Below are 21,710 nucleotides of genomic sequence, written 5' to 3'. Positions count from 1 at the left end.
TGGGAAAGCTTGCATCCATGCCAGACCTTTTATCCTCAAAGACACTCCCATAAGGAGAAACATGGAAAAGCCAAATAGTGTACCCGTTTTAATTAAAAAGGATGTTTTTTTCCTATATAATTACAATTCAAGGGGTCATAAACTTCCCTTATCCACAATTGTTTGCTAAAAACAGCGTAGTTACAAATATGTCTTCTTGTACTCTGAAGGCAAGACCTTCACGTACTGCAATTCCCATAACTTGCACTTCATTGAACATTCATTCGGTTACACTTGTGTTTCATTTTTAGGGCTAAATTGTTTCAAAGCTAAGTACCTACACATGTCCTGTAATTGATGTGGAAATAGGCTGGTGCCCAATGATAAGCCTCTCTGGTCCGCTCCTCCAATAGCTCCGTCTCATAAGTAGCTGTACTTTGTAATCTGCTTCCACTGGAGCATTTAATTCTCCAGTGCGGAGGCATCCTTAGTCTCATTCAGCCAATGCTAAAATATAATGAGCTTTTTTAATAGATGTTCTTGATCTAGAGAGCTAGCAAATTCTAATGCAAGAAGCGAGCGCTACATTTTTGTAACATTACGGCACTACAAATGATTTACAGATGCTCGCTGAGGTAAATAGGCAGATTATGGAGGCAAAACTGCAGGCTGCGCCTCACCAGGACTTGTCCCCATATTTGTCCTCTGTGGTTTTATTCCACCTGTCTGGGCAGTGAAGGAACAGCTCTGATCATTTAATTCTGAAAACTGTGAAATGGTTAACATTACCATAGCGACACCACCAAGACTCCCAAACACAGACAGCTTGAGTCCCTTTTAAATTGCCTTTGCTAATTCAGTATCAAAATCTTAAACATTGACAGTCATTGACAATATTGTCAATTTATTGACAATAGAACAAACTGAGTGGCGTACCCCATAACGATTAATTACATTGTTATGTGCATAACATTAATAATGCTTATTTTTAATTAAGAGTTAAGAAATGTAAGCCCTTGCAGTTCCAGGCTAAAGCAAATAAAATGACATTTCAGCTAAAGAAGACCAATTGCGGAGCCTTTTATGTGCAAAAAGCTCGTCTGCAAACATGGCCAATCCATTTCCCTTAAATTGCCTTTGCAGCATGTACATTAGGACTAATTCTCACAGATTTGAGAAATGAGCTGAGAGTCTTCAGAAGCAGGGTGAGGGTGGTACAGTAGATTTGTGGAAGAATCAAATTTAGAATAATGCTTGAAACCATTAGAGCAGAATCTGTATTCCAGGCCTAAGTGTTTATCTGTGTAGGAGGCTTAGTACCTTCCTTACGGCCGGTGCTCATATTCAGCACAACAAGCAGTGTGTGAGCTGATGCACCAGGAAACCTGCACCCTGACTGACCCCACATGCCTTCAAGCGTCAGCTTAAGATCAAAAAACATGCTGAGGAATGGATGAGATCTCATGCACCTTCGCCAGCTCGCAGATTGAACCATGTAAACAAAAGCCTGCCACATAGCCCCTGCTGTTAATAACTACAAACTAGGAAATAAACAGAAAAAAGTGGCTTTTCCCAGAGCATGGACCTGCAGTAATACGTTAACAGGATGAGAAGAGTTCACAATAGACATTTCACACTGAAGCCGTGTACTGCTAATGACATCCCCATTAAAATTGATTAAAAAACAAACATGTGCTTTATTGAGAATTACTCGTAATTTATGACAGCAGTTTATTGGATTTATGCCAATTAAATAAACAACCATGCCCACCTGGGCTTATGGTTCCATTCAGCTTTGTCTAATCAGCGTTTTCCATGCAGTCTCTGAGAGCTGGAGCAGTAATGGTGGAATCAGACTGGGCAGGTCAGATGAAAGAGGTCGCTGTTTCGTATTATGGATGAGAGATGGAATTAACAAATTTCCCATATTGACTATTCCACACCCCCACCACTCCCCCCTGAACACACAGTATACATCCACACAGGCAGACGTTCACAAACATCAATGGTAATACACCTCTTAATATTAATTTCCTTGGAGAAATGGAGCAGCTCTTCACTAATCCAGTCAGCTGTGTGTGAGGCAGCATTAATTGTCTAAATCTGACAGTGTGCATCCTGAGGGCACACGGCCATGAGTATCTTAATTGTCTTTTTAAAACGTGCTGAAAATTTTAATTTAGATATTTCTGTCTGTCTCCCTCATGAGAGGTAAACATGTATAACCAATGCCTTGTTTGAAAGGATATTTGAACCAAGGCTGCTGTTTTTGTCATTTCTTTTTTTTGTTTTGCCTGAGAGATGGACTTCTGTGGCCTAAGGCTGCTCATGTTGGAATGGAGATTATTTGCAGTTAAAAGAAAACATAAAACATTATTTCAATTTGGATTCAAGGATGTGATCTTATGAAATATCTGACAGAAGTGGGTTTTTTTTTAAATAAAACTAGACTTAACAGTACCCAGCCCAGACATTAAAGAGTAAATTTAGCAGGCTTGATAAATTACAGTGACAAGTGCAGATAAATTATAGTTAAGACAAGATGACTCAAAAGTTATATAAAGTTCTTAAACGCTTATTTTTTAATAAGAGATTTGCTGCGGTGCTACTTTCAACAGCCAGATACTTGATTTAAAATTAAAACAAATGTGAGGCTGTACTTTTTTCTTCCCCCGCAGGCGGTTTCCCAAATGCTGATGGCTTACCTCTCCCGCCTCTCGGCGATCGCAGACAACAAAATAAACTGTGGCCCGGCGCTCACATGGATGGAGGTAACCGTCATTGTTTGTTGTTTTTTTTCTCCAGCTTTCAGTGGAGCAATTTGTTCATTTGCTATGACAGCAGACCATCCAGAAGCCAGCCTTGTATTGACATCTGAGCAAGCCTGACCCATCGGTTGTCTGTGCACTTTGAAAGTGGTGGTAATGGGATTTAATTATCCAGGGTCCAGGGGGGAGCAGCAGAGAGAGGCTTTTTGCAGAAGCGCTGAGCAAGGGCGTGTGTCTTGCTGTGCTTCAAAAGGGGCACAGTAAGAATGAAAGAGAGTGAAGGTGAACTTTGAAACTTTCGACGGGAAAGCACATGACGCAGAGCAGGAATACACAGCGATCGTCCGAAAAAACCGAGCTGCTGGGAGCCACGACATGGAACGTGAGCCAGGGCGAGAAATCACCACTCCCCTGTCGCAGTTAAGGACCTTCTCTTAATCCCGAACCAGAAAATAATGGAAAGAATCCGTAGACTTAGAGATCGTGCTGTGGTGGGTTAAATGCTTTCGGTACAACAGGCAGATGAAACATTTGCTGGCACTACACAGTAATTGCCTGATCTACAGTAAATGTTCTCTTTTCCCTGTGCACAAACAAAAAATCGACAACCAGGACCTCAGTAGCGCTTGCAGTCTTTAGTGTCTTTATACTTAATGAATGTTAAATCCCAGGTTCCAACTACAGTGGGATTTTAAAACTCGCCAAGCCCAGGGTTGGAGCTCAGACCAGCAGGAATCAATAAAGCCGTGCCTGTCTAAATTGCCCTACTTCATACTGAGTTTTAAAGGCCAAGAAAGCTGTTTCCTTCCCTTGATCCTTTATTATCTTTTATTGCTGCACGTCGCAAAAGAGAATCCAAATGAACAGAATTGTTCCTCGGTGAACTGATAACCCCATTATATACAGTACTGCTTGAAAGACCCCTCAGATACAGTAAAAGAGTTAGGAATGATGTTCTGAAATTGCAGTATTAAAGAGGCAAAAAAGTAACCGGTGTTTTGATTTCTTCAGATAAAATCTCAGTATGATGTCCAAAATCAAAATGTTTTTTTTCCTATACTGAAAAGATAGACGAGGCAACATATCGTATGGAAATGTGATTTGATAGAGAGTAATGGCAAATGCACTGAAACGCAGTGAAAAACATTTTTATTTCTCTGGAAATTATCCAAAGATTTCCTTTGGATTTACTCCTCCATATTTACTTTCTGTTATTCTTTAGTATCTTGCAGTGTGCACAGTCAAGGTTTTACACATCTGGACATGTCTTGTCAATTGATTGATTAAGTCAATTTGATTGACTTTTCCTACTAGATTGACAACAAGGGGAACCATCTGCTGGTGCACGAGGAGTCCTCCATCAATGTCCCTGCTATCGCGGCAGCTCATGTCATCAAGCGCTACATTGCGCAGGCCGCAGACGAGCTCTCCTTTGAGGTAATTCCAGCGTCCTGGTTAACTTGTGCTTTTGCATGTCCTGTCTGGGATGAGTGGAGGAACTGTATATTGTGCGTCAGGAGCTGGATAGGCCGCCTGGCCCCCTCTTGACTGGAACCTTTCTTATGATCTTATGCTGTTGACATGAATGTTGCCCATTTGTTACCATTTCAAGAAAGAGAAGAGTAAAAAATAGTCTGTATGTGCCAACCTCAATAACTTGGGTGTTGATAATGATTTAAAGAGTGGAAAGTTTTACTTCTGTGCAGACACTTGGCTTTGTTCTACTCATTTCATGTTAGCATGCACAATTCTGTGATGATCTTCAGCTGAAATGTTAGCTGTTTTGTGATAAGTTACTAGTTCTTCTTGATGGATCTTTTTAGTACCAGACATATCCTTTTAGCTTTATTAATGTGTACAGAGGAACAGATAATGTAAATGACCAGCAACACCTGTTAATGAGTCATTGAGTATTGATTGGCTGCTCTTGCGTTGGTTACCTGGAGCTGTTATGATCTAGGTTTTGAAAATTCAGATAAATATGAATTAGAGATTGCTTTAATAACCATAATAGCTGCTACAAACAAACAGTAGTGGTGACTTCGAGTAAATGTTAATGTTTTAGAACTCCCGATTGTGTGCAAGAAGTACATGATTTTTTCAAAATGGTGTACTGTATGTGAACAAGATGAGAATTAAACAGATTTTCATCTTAAAAAGCTGTGTTTGTTGTATTTAAAAAAGGAACTGCTTTTTAGATGTGCACTAATAACAGTCTGCTGGTGTGTCCTGTCAGTGCTGCGTATTTAAAGTGAGGAGGTAAGATTCACAGGTGTGATTTTTTTCTTGGAGGACAAAGATAATTTAGCCTCCTTTTCTTCCTGTCCCTGTGTCAGGTGGGAGACATTGTTTCTGTGATTGACATGCCCCCAAAAGAGGACACCACATGGTGGAGAGGAAAACACGGTTTCCAGGTATGTTCTGTTCTGCCATCTCACAGGTTTACTGGCATGGAAAACAGTTGTATGGGTACGGTGACATTTAGGTAGCAACACTTTGCTGAATTTGGTTTTTGTATACATGGAACGTTGTGGTATTTCACATGAATTGAGTTTCCCTGCGCTGAGGCAGAATGGAGCTGAAGGGTTTAGTTGTGTTGTAAGTGTGCTCTTTTCTTTTGTCTTCGAGCCCTTGTGTTACAAACGTACTGTTAACCTCTGGTGACAGCTCAGCCACAGTCAAGCCTGTTGTATTTCATTTCCTCACGTTTGATTCTTCAGCAGCTTTTGGGAGCAACACAAGTCAGATCTATCATATTTATCCATTCTCTTGAAAAATTCTCAGAGGCTAAAAATGGTCTTTAAAGAGAAAATTGAACAGGCAGGCAAGACCAGATGCCTTGGGTGTGTCTGTTCACATTGTGCCTCGCAGATACCGGGCATGACAGACTCAGTGCATGTACAGGACAGACACAGGTCAGGCACACTCGCTCAGAGCTGAAGGGAAAACGTATTGTGTCAGTAAGAACATCATGGGGCAGGCCTGTGATCAAAGTACTGGTGCCCACAGATACCAGAGAAGATTGGTACTTATTAAGAGACTGCTACAGTATATAGACTGGAACGTTTTGTTTTTAATGGATAATTGGTGGAGAGTCAGTTTTGTTATAGGCTGAAATAAGATTTCTAGGTTTACAGATAGTTTTAAATGTTTTTCTTAGCTGTGAAATTAACAACAGAGATACAGAGTTTTTAACAATAACTTATAAAGTCATCCTTTGTGGATGTATTTTTTTAGTTTTTTAGTTGATTTGAGCAATGTTCTTAAAATGTTTTTCTGGATCTCTTGCGTGAAAACAGATTCAAGCTTCTTAAGGTCTGTAACGGTTTCTTTCAAGAAATTGAGCAGGCTTTCTCTGTTTGGCACATGCAGGAGTGGTGAATGTTTCCTGAAAACTGGGCAAGAGCTTAGCCTTGTTTCTTACAATATCCGTTCAGAAAGGCAGTGAATGCCATGCACCAGACTGGTCCTGTGGCACATGACAGAGATTAAGTTGGAGTAAAAATGGTGCCAAGTAGATTTCCCTTCAAAGTCTCTCAAAATCTGCAGATTTGGGTCTCGGCCAGTGCTTTTATCAGCAGTATCAGTCTACAGCACGCAACGAGTAAACCAGCCAAAAGCTTCAAGCTAAGACTCTCAGCCTTAAAAGTTTGCTTATCCTAGACCTAGAGGATTCTGCTGTGTTGCCTTTTTTACAGATGTGGGCTTTAGGCTTTGTGAAATTGGCTTGAGAACTATTAGAAAACTGCTGATTAGAAAGATAGTTCACGTTTAGGCAGCTACTGAGATTCCTCTAACAATGTGGTTGCCATCTCACACTAGACTCTTTGAGAGAGGATGTGGGTTTTTTTTACCGCGCCACTCTAGCAATATTAATATTTATCAATTTGATAGATGCCTTTATCTTACATATCACAGGATTAGAAAATGAGGACAATTATAAAAATAATAAAAAAAATGTAATAGGAAAAAAGCTAGGGAAGGTCCAATGTTAATTTTGTTAAAAATAAATGATCATTGTATTTTCATTTTTAAAAGAAAATGGTGCGAGAATAGGAATAGGATTTATATTCATATTTGCCTGTAGGGGCATTTTACAAGGGAAACAGGATTACTGGTTGTTCTACCGTCAGTAGTTTGTATGAATCGAATAAGCAGCCTGGCATAACAATACTGTCCTTTATGGAACTTTACATTTATTACGAGGGCTACTTTAACAGTCGTGCTCCAGCAGACATCACCAGTTCAAGCCAGGCGGTAGGTGAGAGCCCAGACAGAACGGGATTACCCAAGGGGCAGACCTGAATTGTTTGAGTGCCAACAGTGAGTGGTGGGCTATAGTCATCCAGGATCCTCTGAGCTGACAAAGTACCAGTGATCCCTAATTGGCACTTGAAGGCTTTCAGCAGTGTCAGGGAGAGATGTATGCTTCTGCCATTGGAGTAACTGTCTTGTTAGGCGCTGTAACCCCACGACTTGTCAGAAGATGAATGGCTCTGTAGGTCGGCCTGTCAGAAAAGCATGTCTTCATGTCTCATTCTCTTCTCAACATAGCAAGGCTTTTAATCCTACAGCCAGGTAATAAACAATTGGAGAGTCAAACCTGGGCAGACATATAAATAAAGCAAACCATTTTCTGCGCTTCCAATATTGTATTCTAACATCTGGCTCTTGTTTTCATTTCCAAACTTTCTTTTTCTCTTCCTCTCCCCAGGTTGGCTTCTTTCCTAGTGAATGTGTGGAACTAATAAACGACAAGGTTCCTCAGTCAGTTACCAACTGTGTGCCAAAACCAGGTACCGTATGGTCTTTCAGTAAAAAATGAACTTTCCTACAATGCAATCTTACTAAACCGACACCTCCTCTGGGTAGGAAAAGGTCCACTTAACAGGATTAAAAGGAATTTAAACTAATTGAATAGTGCAAGATTGACTTGAAGTAATTTTCTGCACTTTAAATACTATGTATTGTATCATTATCATTAATATTAATTCAGCTCCAAAGATATTTTCGTATTTCAATATTTGTTTTTCTCTCTAAGTGAGATTGTGCAGTATAATTCAAGTTGTATTTTAATGTTATGGTTCAGAAACAGAATAGCATTAGTTTGATGAAAGATGTTAGACACACATTAAACTGCATTTGGCAAATGAGAGAAGGCCCAAGACTGACCAGGTTCTCTGTTTGGATATCTAGCTTTTTACCATGTGTGCATTTGCTTTGTGAAACTAATCTTCAGTGGATTAAGACTAAAAAGGAAAACAACACAGGTTTAAACAACATACATATCTTAGCAAGTGATTACATATCTTGGCAGGTACAGCTTTCATTTTCCTGTGGCAGATTGTAAGATTGTTTTTTTAAACTGAGTTTGTGTATTAGTTTAATCGTGATTTCATGCTCTTAAAATACACCATAAATATACATAGGAAATATATTTAAATGTACATATTGTACATACATAGGTAAACATTGGTCACCAACGTACAATATACAGTATACCTATTCTCAAATATAGGTGGAAATAGATTAAGCCGTACCATAAAACTGCGGCTGCACGATAGATAAGAATTTATTGGCGTTTGGATTTGGAGAGAGAACCTGTACAGATGAATCGGAATGTTTTTACTGTACATACAATGAAAGGGAGCAGTGCGATATACATGGAGTTCACAGAGCTGGAATGTAGCAAAGCTTTGGATGATATCACCATGACACAATTGTTACAGATGCTGTGCAGACTGTTGTGGCTTGTTTCTTGCGAGTTACATACTTGGCTTCAGAGAGCAAACTTAGGGGTCCATGTGGAATACAGCCCATTAAACAGCATATGGCTGTGGGACAACAGATTGAGCAAGAAGGAAAAAAAAGCCGATGTTTTGTTGATGTAAGGGGTTATCCAGAAATTGGTTAAATGATAGAAGATAAATACTGCATAAGCCCCGAATCACAAGACTTTCCTTTAAAGTAGCAGTGTACATTTTAGTGTCGATTTATTGTGATTATTTGAATTTTTGTTTTTGTAACATGGTGTGCCTAGGAATAAATTGCCTTGATATTGTGTTAGGAACTTGCATCATCCTCCAATTCTACAAGTTCATGGGAGCAGACATACCGTAGGTGCTAGAACTATCTTGACATTTCATTACTCTCCTTTCCTGCCAAGCTTTTCAGCTCAGATCCGCTAGCTAGAGTCAGACTAAATGTTAGAATCATGCCACAAGAAACAGACTGATCCCCCAAAGGTGAGAAGTTCAGTGTCCCCTCAGGGTAGCCTTCACATAGTCAGAATGCTTTAGTTTCCAAAGTGGCATTAGGCAACGCTACACCATTGCTCTGAACTTGTTCTTTGCTCCAGTGAACTCAATGCTTCAGTGCATGGGCTAAAAAATGGGTTCCCAATGGGAATCCCATTCAGCCTGGGTTCTGACCTATGACCAGACTTGAAGTGGTGACGTCTGGACTCTGCAGATGCCTTGCTGAGATGTGGCAAATTTGGAAGCTCTGGATTTGTAAATGGAGGTGCCAGCAAAATTCTAGGTAGTATAAATGCTGGCATAAGCATCAGACAAATAAATTACGAATGACTGGAAACGTTGCCTCTTGCATTGGAGATCATACAGTTCTGCGGACACCTCAGATGACCTCCACAAAGGCCTGCATGTGACCAGTGATGGTGTCCCACGGGGTTGGAAATAGCCCAAGAGCAGAACTAGTGACGTGGAAATGGACAGTAGAGTTTGATCTCTGATACTGTGACCCGTGTTCAGCGTTGGAGCTACAGTAGCATGAGATCACTTGCTGGTGCCTCATTCAAACCACAACACTCAGTGGGGCTTAAGATTGATTCCTGTTAAGAGGTTTTTACATTTTCTGAAAGGATAAGTTTTATTCATTATCATTTCGGTGATCATATTTCACTGATAGCCGCAATGCCTTTTACATTTGCCTTAGTTGGCAGTTTCCAGTTATTGTTTCTTAGAATTCAGCCTGGCTTCTCTGTTTTGCTTTAAAAACACTAAATTCATTTTTAACAAAACCCGTGGTACAATTTCAATGCAAACTGAGTGACGTTCTTCGACATTTTGCTGCTTCGTTTTTGCAGACACAAGTGCCCTTTAACCTAGCACCCTGCTCAGGAATACCAGATTTCAAGGATGTTTTGTCATTTTGTTGTTTTTCCACTTAGTCTTCTACAATTCTTCCTTTCAAAAAATAACTTCCCTTTATGAGTAGAGCAACATTTTAGGCACCTATTGCTGATCTTTGGGGAAAAAAACATATAACTACATGTTGAACTATCTGTTTCAGTTGTACGCCCTGAAGTGTCTCTATTTTGATGAAGATGATCTCTTACAGCAAAACCTTTAGAATCTCCAATGACCTTTTCTCTTTTGATATCTTCAAGACAGACTGTTTTACGTCATAGAATGGTAACATTTGGTATAGGTTCTCATTAGGATGTAAAGGCAAAGAAAGTGAAACTGTAGTACTGTAGGCTAAACTTGCAGTAAATCTGTTATTTACTGATGCACTGAACATTGAACTACTTATGCAAAGTTGTATTAAAATAACACAGCTTTCTGTGCAAACGTGCTGGGAAAAAATGTTGCTTCGCTGCTGTCCCCTCGCCCATAGGTGTACATTGTTTTCTGAAAGGTTTTGTTTTGTATTTTTCTCAGCCAAGTCTTAAAGTAGACAAATGACAAACGATATTCCAAAGAGAATCCGAAGTACGCCTGCTAGAAATTAGGAATGGACCCTTCTGTTTTGTACTGTAGGTGGTTTTTCGCTTAAGATATCCCTCTACCCTGCGAGAGACTGGCATCCTGTCCAGGATGTATCCTGCCTTGTGCCTTATTGCTTTCTGGGGTAGACTCCAGCTCCCCTGTGACCCTTTATGGGATAAAGTAGTTAGAACATGGATATCCCTCTAACACAAGTGCTACCATTTTAACAATTAACTGTAAATAAGATTATTAACATGGAGCTTGTCTTACTCTGTAGCAGGTGATTGGAATAAAGAGATCATCCTCAATGTCTTGGGAGTTCTAACTGTAAATAGCCTAAATAACAGAGTGTAGAGAAAGTCCCTCAGTGTCATATTGACACTCCATTATACAGTATGAAATATTATTATGGAGCTGTTCTTTCTTTTTGAAAGATGCCCCTCTTGGCTAACATGTCCAGAGAGCTGTGCACATGAAAACTCCACTTCAGCACAAAGCTCCAGGCCTTGATGCTTTATGCTTAGCAACCAAAACATTTCTTCGTCAATATACAAAAGATATCTCACAAGCCGTTCTCCAGACACCAACCAAAACCCTACTCCACAGTCTCATTGGACAACATATTCAAACCCTTATTTAGGCAAGTGACCTACTAATTAAAGCCATGTGAGAATGTGCATTACAATTATACAATTATACATTATATAGTCAATTATACAATTAGTGATTACACTCAAGTGAACTACTGTATATTACAAGTACATTACAAGTTTTTGAGGCACGATTTAGTGGCCTCTAGTGGCATGTCTATTGAAGTAACTGCCCTTCAGTGGCACAGTCTGCCACATCTGCTACAGGCGACAAGTGATGATTGAATATTTGCACGTGTGATCAATTAATGGATAGTTCTTTGAATCACATCCGTCTATTAGAATCTGTTCATTTACAGCTCTAGTACAGATGTGCTCATAAAGGAAATCATAAAGAGCGGCAACAAACTTGCAGTCTTTGTTTTTTCATATCTTTACAGTGTTTGAGAAATGAAGGAAATGTTGACAGAGTTGACAGAGTTATAGACATGGATAACTTTTTAATCAACAAATTTTATTAGGCAACTTGTTGACAGCTAGGGGGAAAATTAGATGAGGACCGTATGGTTGTGAGGTGGACAGAGGACTGAACAACATGGGAACAGTTGTGGAGAATTTTCCTTGTGTTACTTAGGGAATCACCATTTTAATTGGGATGAACTGTGGTGTGGGTTGCCACTTTTTTCTGAAAGCTTTAGAAACCATTGAAGCAAATTCAGTTTTAACCACATTAGACTACATGTCATGTAGCTCAATTGTGTTTCATGATTTTCCGAAATAATCTGTAAGGAAACAATTATATGCAGCTGTGCTAAAGAATGAATTTATTGTAAGGCAATTTTCACAAGAAATGTATAAAAGAATTTAAAGGATATTGTTAGAGTTTGTGAATGCAGTGATAATATGTGCCTTTATTGAAAAATAATATAATGCTTAGAGCTGGACCTCTTACATTGATACTATATTATAAGCCGTTTCCCAGACTGTTTACATCATCTTTGGATTGCAGAGACTGTGAAACAATCAGATGTATTCAGATCTTCCACGGCATTGTTTGTTTCCTTTCAGATACGTTCAATATTCAATTTATTGTCGTTGGCCCCTAACGAGTGAATCGCCGTGATTCATTTTTCATCATTGGTGTGGCTTTTGGGTGTGTGGGTAAATCATTTCAGCATGGAGAATAATGGGAATGCTGGAGGAACCAGAGAATTCGATAGCACAGGATTATATGGTTAGAAAGACCAACTTAAACAATTGCACCAGTGAGTGGTTTTAGCTGAATTCTGTCATTTCAGTGACGTTTGTTGATGCTGCTAACCATTATGTATACGAGGGGTCAAGAACGGTTGATTTAAAACAGTGAATAGACGCCGGGGGCTCAAACTAATTCAGCACAGCACAGAGGATACAGCTGGCAACAGTATCTGTAACACAGGATCAGAGCTCTCTGCTACGAAGAGCTCCTTGAGCCCTTTCCACTGCAGTGTCATCGGTGCTCCGCTCCACACTCTGTCAGGATACAAACCTCAACTCAGTGCGCCGTTGCTGCCCATTACCTGCTACACACCCCCCACTGCATGTTTAACTTTTGTCGAATTTGTTTCTGTTTTGCTGTGTTCTTCCCAGCCTCTCCCAGCTCTGGTCTGCGGCCGGCCTCCTGGAGCTTCTTCCCTCCCTGTACGTGCTGGTGGCGTAGGGACGTCGGGTGTCGATGCTGTGGCTCTGTTAATTGTGGCTCGCTTTTGCCTAATACTCGTTTTTATTTTTTTCACATTGCTGTTTCGACCGGGAGCGAGTCGCTGAATGTTCCAAAATCAGTCGGTATAAAAGGGCTGCTGTTGTCCATGCCGTTGTGTTACAGGGCATTCCATTTTTGTAAAGAATAAATTGCATTTAAGTAATAAATAATTTCAAAATTCCATTTATTAAAATAGTAATTTAATAAGAATTGAATTTAAGTAAGAAATTACATTTGTTTATGTTCAGACATGAAAACCTAAAGACTGAATAGATGCGTTTTTCACGCATGTACAAGTTTTGCATCTTTCACGTACATCTTTTGCATAGTGAATCTAAAATACAGATATATCACACTGAGATTTAGAGGGTTATTTGCCTGTAAACCCATGCAGATAAGCATAATAAAAATATGTTATTCTGGATTTAAAAAATAGTATTAGGGTATGTTTGAATTAATTTAGATCACTATAATGCTTTTACTTAACTGTTTACAGATCAAAGCAAACACCGGTGCATTTTGTCAAGAATGTATTACGGGACTTTTGTAACGTGTTGGGTCTTGTTAGATGTGTGTTCTTGCTGTGTGATGGCTGGTAGCCAGTGAGGTAGCTGTAGCTGTTCCTGTCGTGTTCAATGATGGAGTCTTACTGAAATAAACCCTTTTTTTCCTCCTCCCCCTGCCCCTGTTACTTGCATGCAGATTTGGAGATGGAGAGTGTAAACGCAGATAATGTATGGGTGCCCGACCCTCTAAACCACTACAGACTGAGCTCAGGTAGAGACCTCTGTTCATTGGAATCTGTGTGATCTAACCTAGAGCTAACCCAACACTAAACACCTACCGTACCGCCGTCTGCCTTGTCTGTCTAACACTTTATAACAATAGCACAACTCCTTCACTAACCTCTTCGCATGCTCTCTGGGCCTCCCGAATAGCAAGGAGCAGAGATTCTAAGTAAGCAAAGGAGCTAGGCGTAGGGCACACAAGTGTGTCGCATTGCATTGTTTCAAATCTTTACCCATTTTTTTAACTCTTCTCCGTGTTCTCCAGATACGTCTAACATTTCTCTCAGTTCCCTAGATACATGTCCTCTTAACCAATAGCAGCAGACCTCAGTGTGATGATAATAATAATAATTCCTTACACTTACTGTATATAGTGCTTTTCTGGAAACTCCACTCAATGTCAGATTTTCTCAGAATTGATGTACATTCAACAGATGAAACTCTAATTGATTTTTTTACTTAGAATTTCATTTAAAACCACTATCTTCTCTTTTGCATTGTAACTACCTAAACTAATTTCTCTTTTCCCCTCGGATGATGTCACAGCCAGCAAAATACAGCCATACCTGTATTTTATGAAGGAGGGAATTACAGGTGGAGACTGTGTTTGTTTCAGACTAAGAGTAAGGCCTTGATTCAGTTCTCCTCCTCAGAAAAGGATGCTGATGCTTTGATTTTGACATTGTGCTGCGCTATGTGTAGGTGTGTCCTAGGCTTTAAAGTGTGTTTTATCACATTGTTGCCTGTTAGCAATTGTAGGGTATATTGCTTTGGATAAATACCTGGCTGACTGTCTCTGCTGGGATCTGTGGAATGTAAAATTTACAATTCACAGGCCTGAGAGAAAAAGAAAGCTGGAACTGCTTAAAAAAAAGAGCTCAGTTGTGATATTGGTGAAGGTATCAATTTCTTTGTCATCCTGGCCTATACTCAGTAAGATTTTTATCTACTAATACTAGCTAGAAGAAGGTCATTCTTTTTCATAGTTCAATGTTGTATATGTTACCTTTGCTTACCCTGCAAAACAGAAATTATTGGCTGGACTTCAGACCAACATCTAATAAGCAAGCAGCCGCAGAGCTGCGTAGTCAGGTGGATCTGCTTGCTTGTGCATGCATTAAGTCATCACACAGCGGTGCCCTGGCTCTTGATTTTTTTGCGTTTTAATTTTTTTTATACAAGTGCAGTGGGATTACATCACTTAATTGTTGTGGTTGGAACGTTCTTTGGCATTGTGTGTTGCAGTGAACTGCAGTGAAGATGCAAAAGCGGGAAGGGTGTTTCATTTAACAGGTTGATCTGATTCAGTCAAGCCAGTACGCAGTGGTGTTTCTTCGTGTCCGAGTTTTAATTTAAAGACTTGTCAGCCCCATTCATTTCCTCAAGGCAGATAATTGGTGACACCAGAATTCCTCTTCCAAGTTGTCTTTGTGCTCGGACATTACGACATTATGTACAGTCTCCTCAGTCAATTTAAATGTCACATTCCTTTGAAGAAACCCTGGTGTGTCCACATAAAGCCACTTTCCTGCTCAAAGAAAGGCGTTGAGGGCTTGTATCTGTATCCGGGGAGAGATAGTGATATTTACTCAACCCCTTTAAACTGATTGTTGAAGCCAAAGTGATTTAAGGGTATCTTATGCTCAGGACATTGAAGTTAGGCAAAACTTGTCACACGCTGTGCAGTTCAACATACTCGAACTTAGAAATACCAATCTATGAATTTAGATGCATAATTTGTACTTCAGTTTTTTTTTCTTCTTTTTCTTCTTGTGTTTTTAAGAAGCAAGTGAAGGTCTCTCAGACTTAATTCGCCTGTGGTTGAAAAAATATACAAAATTAAGTTATATAGCAGTATCTGAGAAACATATAATGTTAATAGTAATTTAGACTATTACTAAAAGTGCCTTTAAGTTGTAGTTGTTTTTACAGCAATATGAAAAGGGTACCCAGAAGAGAGTGAAATGACTCACCCCGTAATATTTGAAAGTTAAAATTATGCTGTTATCATACTGTGCTGAGATTTAATGACAGGATGTTCTTGTTTATGCTCTTAAAGTTAATGCAAAGAGCCCTTCAAAAATTACATTTAGTTCTCTGCAACATGCTTTCAAATTAAAGCCAGTAATACATAGCACTTACATGGTATTAACACATACATCTCTTAAGACTTAAGTGTTAGCTGCACTGTAGGCTGATCAAGGCAAAAAAATTAACTATTAAGGTTTTTTATTCATCCAGCATTTACTACCCACTTGTATGCTAAACGTAGAAGAGTTGATTATGTGACTCTGCATGAGAGTAAGAAGAAAGGCTTGGTATCTGTTTAATGTTTTGTCAAAAAGTTAAAAACTGTCTGAGGTACAGGACAGAAGAGTATGTTCCTTAACAAAACACTTAGAACAACAGAGAGGGAAGAGGCACTCTGCACTTATTGAACACAGTGATTCTCCACATATAGCAAACTGCTTTCATCCACATCTGCGTCCTTCACTGTCTGTCTGTCCGTCCCTGGGTTGAGCAGTCTTCCTCCCGTGTGAATGTGAGACAGCTGCAGCTTTGTGCATGCCAGGGCAAGACGTGTAAGCAGGAAAATGGGGGGAAAAAAACAGCTGGAGAAAGCTGGGATAAAAACCGTGTTTGTACATCAGCCCCATAAGGGATGTCAGGCAGCTGCAGGAAGAGAATAACTAAGAACAATCTTCACATCGTCGGAATTCTCTGTAGATCCTATGATGTCTACCAAGCTGTTGTACCCTTCCTGTGAAACATGAATTTAGACATTATTTAGCAGCATCCCGTAGAGCAGCCTTGCACAAAGTTTCCATCAGGGAGTGGGTGGGAGAGCTTTAGCCAAAGTACCAGCTGGTCAGGTTGCACAAGTTTGACCTGCCTGTTTGTTAAGGCTTGATGAAATCTCTTGTTTGGGGAACGTATGTCCTTCTACACGTGTGTTTACATATAGACACGTCTTCATACCGGTTGCTTTATTCAAACATGAATCATGTAGTAAACATTACATCTCTTTGATATACAACTTGGGGATTCTTCACCAAGAACACCTTCAAAGGATAATTCCAGAAACACTTTGTTATTGTTACGAGAGCCACATTCTGCACGCATCAAAGCATACTGCTTCAAATATTGAGACAGAAAACACAGGAAAATTCTTGTTGTCATTTGTATTCAGGGTTTATGCATATACATGCATTTCTGCCCTGTAATTCTGAGTGCGTTATATAAACCATAATTGCAGAGAAGTGTTAGAATTGTGTTATATTAAAAACAAGACACTTGTTAGGCACTTGTTGCACCAAAGCCCATTACTGTAGCACTAGCACCTGCCTGTACCACCTCTTGTGTCATTTAATTTGGATACATTTAATCTGTAAATGTGGGAGTGATCCTTATACAGATACAGACATTGTCCCCCGTAAACTAGGCATTGAGAGAAAATGTATTATTTAGAGCCAGTTTCAATACTTCCATTGTAATTTTAGATTAGATTAGTGAGTAATTTATTCTTAATTAGAATTCTGATCCTGCTAACAAAGTAGATTGTTATTAGGATATGATTTATTGATGACTCCTATTGCTGGGCTGTTGCTTTGATCCAAATATACCCATATTCCAGTGTTACAGTAGGTAAAATATGCATGCCACAGTTTTAAGCTCCAAAAAATTCTAATGAATTTTAGTATCTTCTAAAGCAGAGATTTTTAATCCTGGTGCTTATTGGTTTTCATTCCAGCTGTGCTCTTAATTGAACTTAGCTAAATTATAAGTACTGCCCAGTGAATAACATGTACTCTAGGGTCCCATGTACTGTACCTGTACTGCTTAAACAGGATATTCATGTTGTACAGTGTTCTGTAAGATTTGCAGTGGAGTTGCAATCCTGTTCTTCTACAAGGAACACCCTCAGTTGGGGTTGCCATGATTCTTGAGGGACTCAGCTGCACATTCCTGGTCAGCAGGACTGAGATCTGGGAAACCTTCCAGGATGGGAAGATGATGGAAATTCTGTCTTCACAGCCGCAAACAGCCCGCCTCTGAGTCTGTCCCTTTCATTGGGTTGGGGGCGTAATGTTTCGGTCTGTGAGGGTACCCTAGAAAGTGCTTTGAGATACTTCTGTAAGTGAGAGGGAACCAAATATATACAACTTTTTCTTTGGGTTCCCTTAATGAGCCATCTGCAGTTTCACTGTATTAGCATTGTGTACTTAAACATGCATGGCTTAATCTTGGAGAGCGGCATATGTTACTAGCAGGATCAGCACCTAATCCAGCTGTTCATTCTCTCAGGGGATTGAACATGTTGTATTCTTCATGCTGGGATTGTCTGCAGAAATCAGAAGAACACCTGATCCCTAATGTCTGGTATAAGATTAATTGGGCAAAACTACTGTATGTGAAGACACACGAGGGAAAATAACTATGTATATGGCTGTGTTAAATAACACAAAGAACTAGGGCAGGGAAGTCACTGTTGTCCCATAAGAAAATGAAGAAGCTGAGGATTAACAAATTGTGATTAAGATCGGCAAGTTCCTGTTTGTCGACCTTGGAATTGTTTCATATTTTAATGTCTTTGAGTTTTTTTAGGCATTTTTTTGCCTGTGTGGGGAGCTTCTCTAGGTATTTTGCTGCCTACCTGCGCTACAAAAGTCAAAATGCAGATCTATTTAAAAGCTTTTATAGAGCCAGTTTCAATACTGGCAACACCTCACCTTGAGGTGAGGTATAATGTCAGACAATGCTGGAAAAAATACCTCATTTACAGAATTTGATCACTTGTGTGCAGGTTGAGGACTATTTGCTCTTTGTACTGTACTCACTATTCTGAACACCCTGACACCGGAGATTTTTTTTTTTAAATGAGGAACGTAGATTTTACTGGAGCTTATTTAAGATGAAAGGTTTTTTTTGGGGGGGAAAAAGAAACAACAATTGCGCAGGACACTTACAGTGAGACACGAAGCAAGCGATGAATGAGAGAAACCGTAAGAACCCTGATCATATGACATCAAATCGAGCCATCGACATTTGCGTTTCGGCCCATACTGTGATGGCTGTGGAACAAAACCTTGATTGTCAGTACAAGTCTGTAATAACACTACTCTTACTTTACCCTTTCAGAGCTTCTATTGAGGGGAACTTGGCTTTGTCTCAGAATAAGCCTTTTCATAGTAAACAGAGAATGGCCTGTTGTTGGCCCCAAGACAATTCCAGCTGCACAGTGTAATGTTGTTTAGCGCAGATGACAGGTTTCTGGGGCACTATAATTCCAGACATTTAGTTTAGTGTGGACCAGTTCCACATCTCAGCCGTGAAATTATCTCGCCATTAAATGCCTTGTTATTCTTTCATACTGTTTCATGTTATTAATTTTATGAGTATAAAAACTTGTATTGTATTTGTATTATACCTAATTGGAAGGTAACCTTTCATACTGAAAGCTTTCGGTTTTTTTTCTGCATTGTACACAAGAGGAAATGAATAAAAAAATGTTTTTTAAGATTTTGAACATGATTACATCACCACAGAAGCTGTCAACAAAAAAAATATATAATTAAGTAATAATGATAAAATTATAGTACAAAACAAAACTTTCCTGAAAACAGGGCTTTAACTATAGCAGCATGAGTCAGAATACTTTTTGAATAACTTTTCATCAGTAACATCGCCAAGTAACATGTGTACAAATAGTCGCATTTGCATTAAGTCGTAGTATTAAATTGAAAATAACTATCTTGCCAATCTTAAGTAACACAAAATTAAAAATAATAGGTTTTGGGGGGCGGATAATTTGTACTGCTAGACATCCTATTTAATTTCTTTAAGTAATAAAAACAATTAAATCTTGAAATGAATAGGACATGAATGTGGGCACCCGTAATTTCACAGCATCTCGCAGTTACAGGTAAAGCAGTACAGCTTCAGTCTGTAAAACAAGGCGCGGCTCCGAGTGACAGCGCTGACGGAGCCGCAGGTAACCGGCCGGGTAGTAACTTCTCTGTCACCACCTGCGCCATCCAGGCTGGGCGGTGCTTTGACTTGAACACCGGGATGTGGCGCAGCCAGTTTCGTTGTAAACGGACACCCGAGGGGCTGGACCTACAGACGGAGGGAGAGACAAAAAGAGAAGAAAAAAAGGGGGGGGGGGAATAGATATCGAAGCAGCTGCGCGGAAATTGCTGGGTTTATAATTTCTCGGTAGACATGGATGGAGATTAAGGAATCCCGACACGGAGCCGCTGGGATCTTGAATCACACACGTTTGCCTGACACCTGCACTCTTCCGCTTTTAATGTCTGCGCTTTTGGCTGTGAGCAGGCAAACTTGGGATTAGGTGACATCGTCTGTTGCCTCTAAAGCTGGGAGTCAGCTCGGAAAAGTCGGCTGAGAATACGGGCTGTTTTTCACGCGTAGTTGAAAGCCTGGAATTGCAGTCTGTGCAGCGCCGAGATTGGATTTCAATACGCACCCATTTACAGTAGTTTCCACTTTACGCACTGTATGTATTGTGTCTTGGAGTAGACGGGAGAGCTGCGCCGGAGGACAGGGGTAAGATTGTAAGTCTTAAACGTGTATGTCTTAAACTTAAAAATTTGCAACGGATAGATTAAATATCTGCGTTGCGCATGCTGCTTAAATTCACATCTCTTGCAGCTCAAGTTAATGAGTACGAGGAGTTTTTCCTCTGATCTTTAGGATCAAGTTTACGGAATATGTTATTTTGCTAAAGCAAGGAATCTAGTTCCCTCCCACCTCAATTTTTCCAATTTTCAGTTTTCTTTTAAAAATGAAAATGTTTATATTTTGATTCTAATTAAGAGCAGATTAACAAATGAATGTAATTGCTACGTCTTACAGTTCCTTGTTTTGCAGGATGTAAAAGGAACATGTTCAATGATTAAATGATTGCTTGATCTGCGCTAACCAAATAGAGGTTTCAGTGCTAAATATCGTTTGCAATTAATGGACGACTTTGTTATAATACCAGTCATATTTACTACTGGTAAAAAAGGAAGCACGCCACCACATGAGTTAAGTTTGTAGAATGTTTTGCACTTTATTTAGTAAAGGTTTTCATTTAGGCAGTATGCTTTAATCTCACTTTAAGCACTGTTCAGTTGTCCGTAGATTGAGACAATTTAAGATAAATAAGCAATGTTTGAATTTAGATTAGTAAAGGAACAAGCAGGAAAGCACTGAAGAGTCATTGTGTTCGTGTCAGTTCGTTGACATTATGCCACAGTTATTTTAGTGGACAAGTTGTGGGCTGGTTTTTCCATTTCATTTCAGTACATTTTTGCACTTCATTCCGCTGAGACAACAGAAAAGGCTTACTTGTGACCCAGAAGGTGAGACATTGTTGTCAGGACAGAAACCGCTTCGCAATCCCTTGACCTTGAGAGGAGGAATTTATACCTCCCACAGAGTTTTAGCTCTTACTTCAGCCATGGAACCAATATGAAGTGGAAATTCACATTGGAAACTCAGTGCGGCGTCCTTTCGGTCAGTTATAGAGGTTGGTTAAACAGTTAACGATTAGGCCGAGGTGTATGAGTGAGAATACGACAACTTCATACATTTTTTTTTTCCTTTCAGCAACAGTTTAATTTTCCTGGATACCTGAAAACTGCTGCTAATCTGTTCTGTGGCAGATACCTCTCACTCTTGGATTATAGCATGTCCTGCCATCCGTTATGAAAATATTACTTGCTGTTGGTTCCCATGGTCTCCAAATAGGCATTCCCTCTACTTTCATTTGAAAAAGACCTTCTTTTACTTGTGGTTTGTAATATATTTAGAGAGAAAACATTAAATTGTTGATTATTTGTGTGCAAAATGAGGGGAAATATATGAAGAAGCACAAGGACCTGCACTTCGGATTCACAAATGTTTAGCAGTTTGGAGGAGGGAAAGTATTTTTTCAAAATTACTTGAACAGAACATGTATTGGCTGCAAAGCTATAAACAGGAATTACGCTTGTAAGTTTCTAGTTTGCTTCATAAATAAGGGAATTATTAACTAGAATCTAAGCCTTTGTGATTTTATTGTTTGGCGTAATATTGTAAATATTGTTCTTACTTTCAGTTTCTGGAGA

General features: G+C 39.5%; 1 protein-coding gene across 7 annotated transcripts in view; it reads left to right on the top strand.

The window, feature by feature from the left end:
- The window catches only part of arhgap32b (Rho GTPase activating protein 32b), a 158,235-nt gene that overhangs the window by 106,680 nt on the left and 29,845 nt on the right, over nt 1-21,710 (top strand). For 3 of the 7 annotated variants that reach the window (XM_088939377.1, XM_088939372.1, XM_088939371.1), the window contains 5 exons: nt 2,658-2,750; nt 4,062-4,184; nt 5,084-5,161; nt 7,462-7,543; nt 13,511-13,585. In XM_088939377.1, coding sequence (XP_088795503.1) covers nt 2,658-2,750; nt 4,062-4,184; nt 5,084-5,161; nt 7,462-7,543; nt 13,511-13,585 — 451 coding nt within the window. Of the gene's footprint in view, nt 1-2,657; nt 2,751-4,061; nt 4,185-5,083; nt 5,162-7,461; nt 7,544-13,510; nt 13,586-19,767; nt 20,172-21,710 lie in introns of those variants that run through there. The other 4 variants (XM_088939373.1, XM_088939376.1, XM_088939375.1 and 1 more) reach the window with 4 other exon arrangements.

The sequence above is a fragment of the Atractosteus spatula genome, chromosome 22 (genome assembly GCF_055471065.1).
Source record: "Atractosteus spatula isolate fAtrSpa1 chromosome 22, fAtrSpa1.hap1, whole genome shotgun sequence".
In the NCBI taxonomy this organism is placed as follows: domain Eukaryota; kingdom Metazoa; phylum Chordata; class Actinopteri; order Semionotiformes; family Lepisosteidae; genus Atractosteus; species Atractosteus spatula.
Note: the sequence above shows the minus strand (reverse complement) of the source record. Positions and strands in the feature narration are given on the sequence as shown.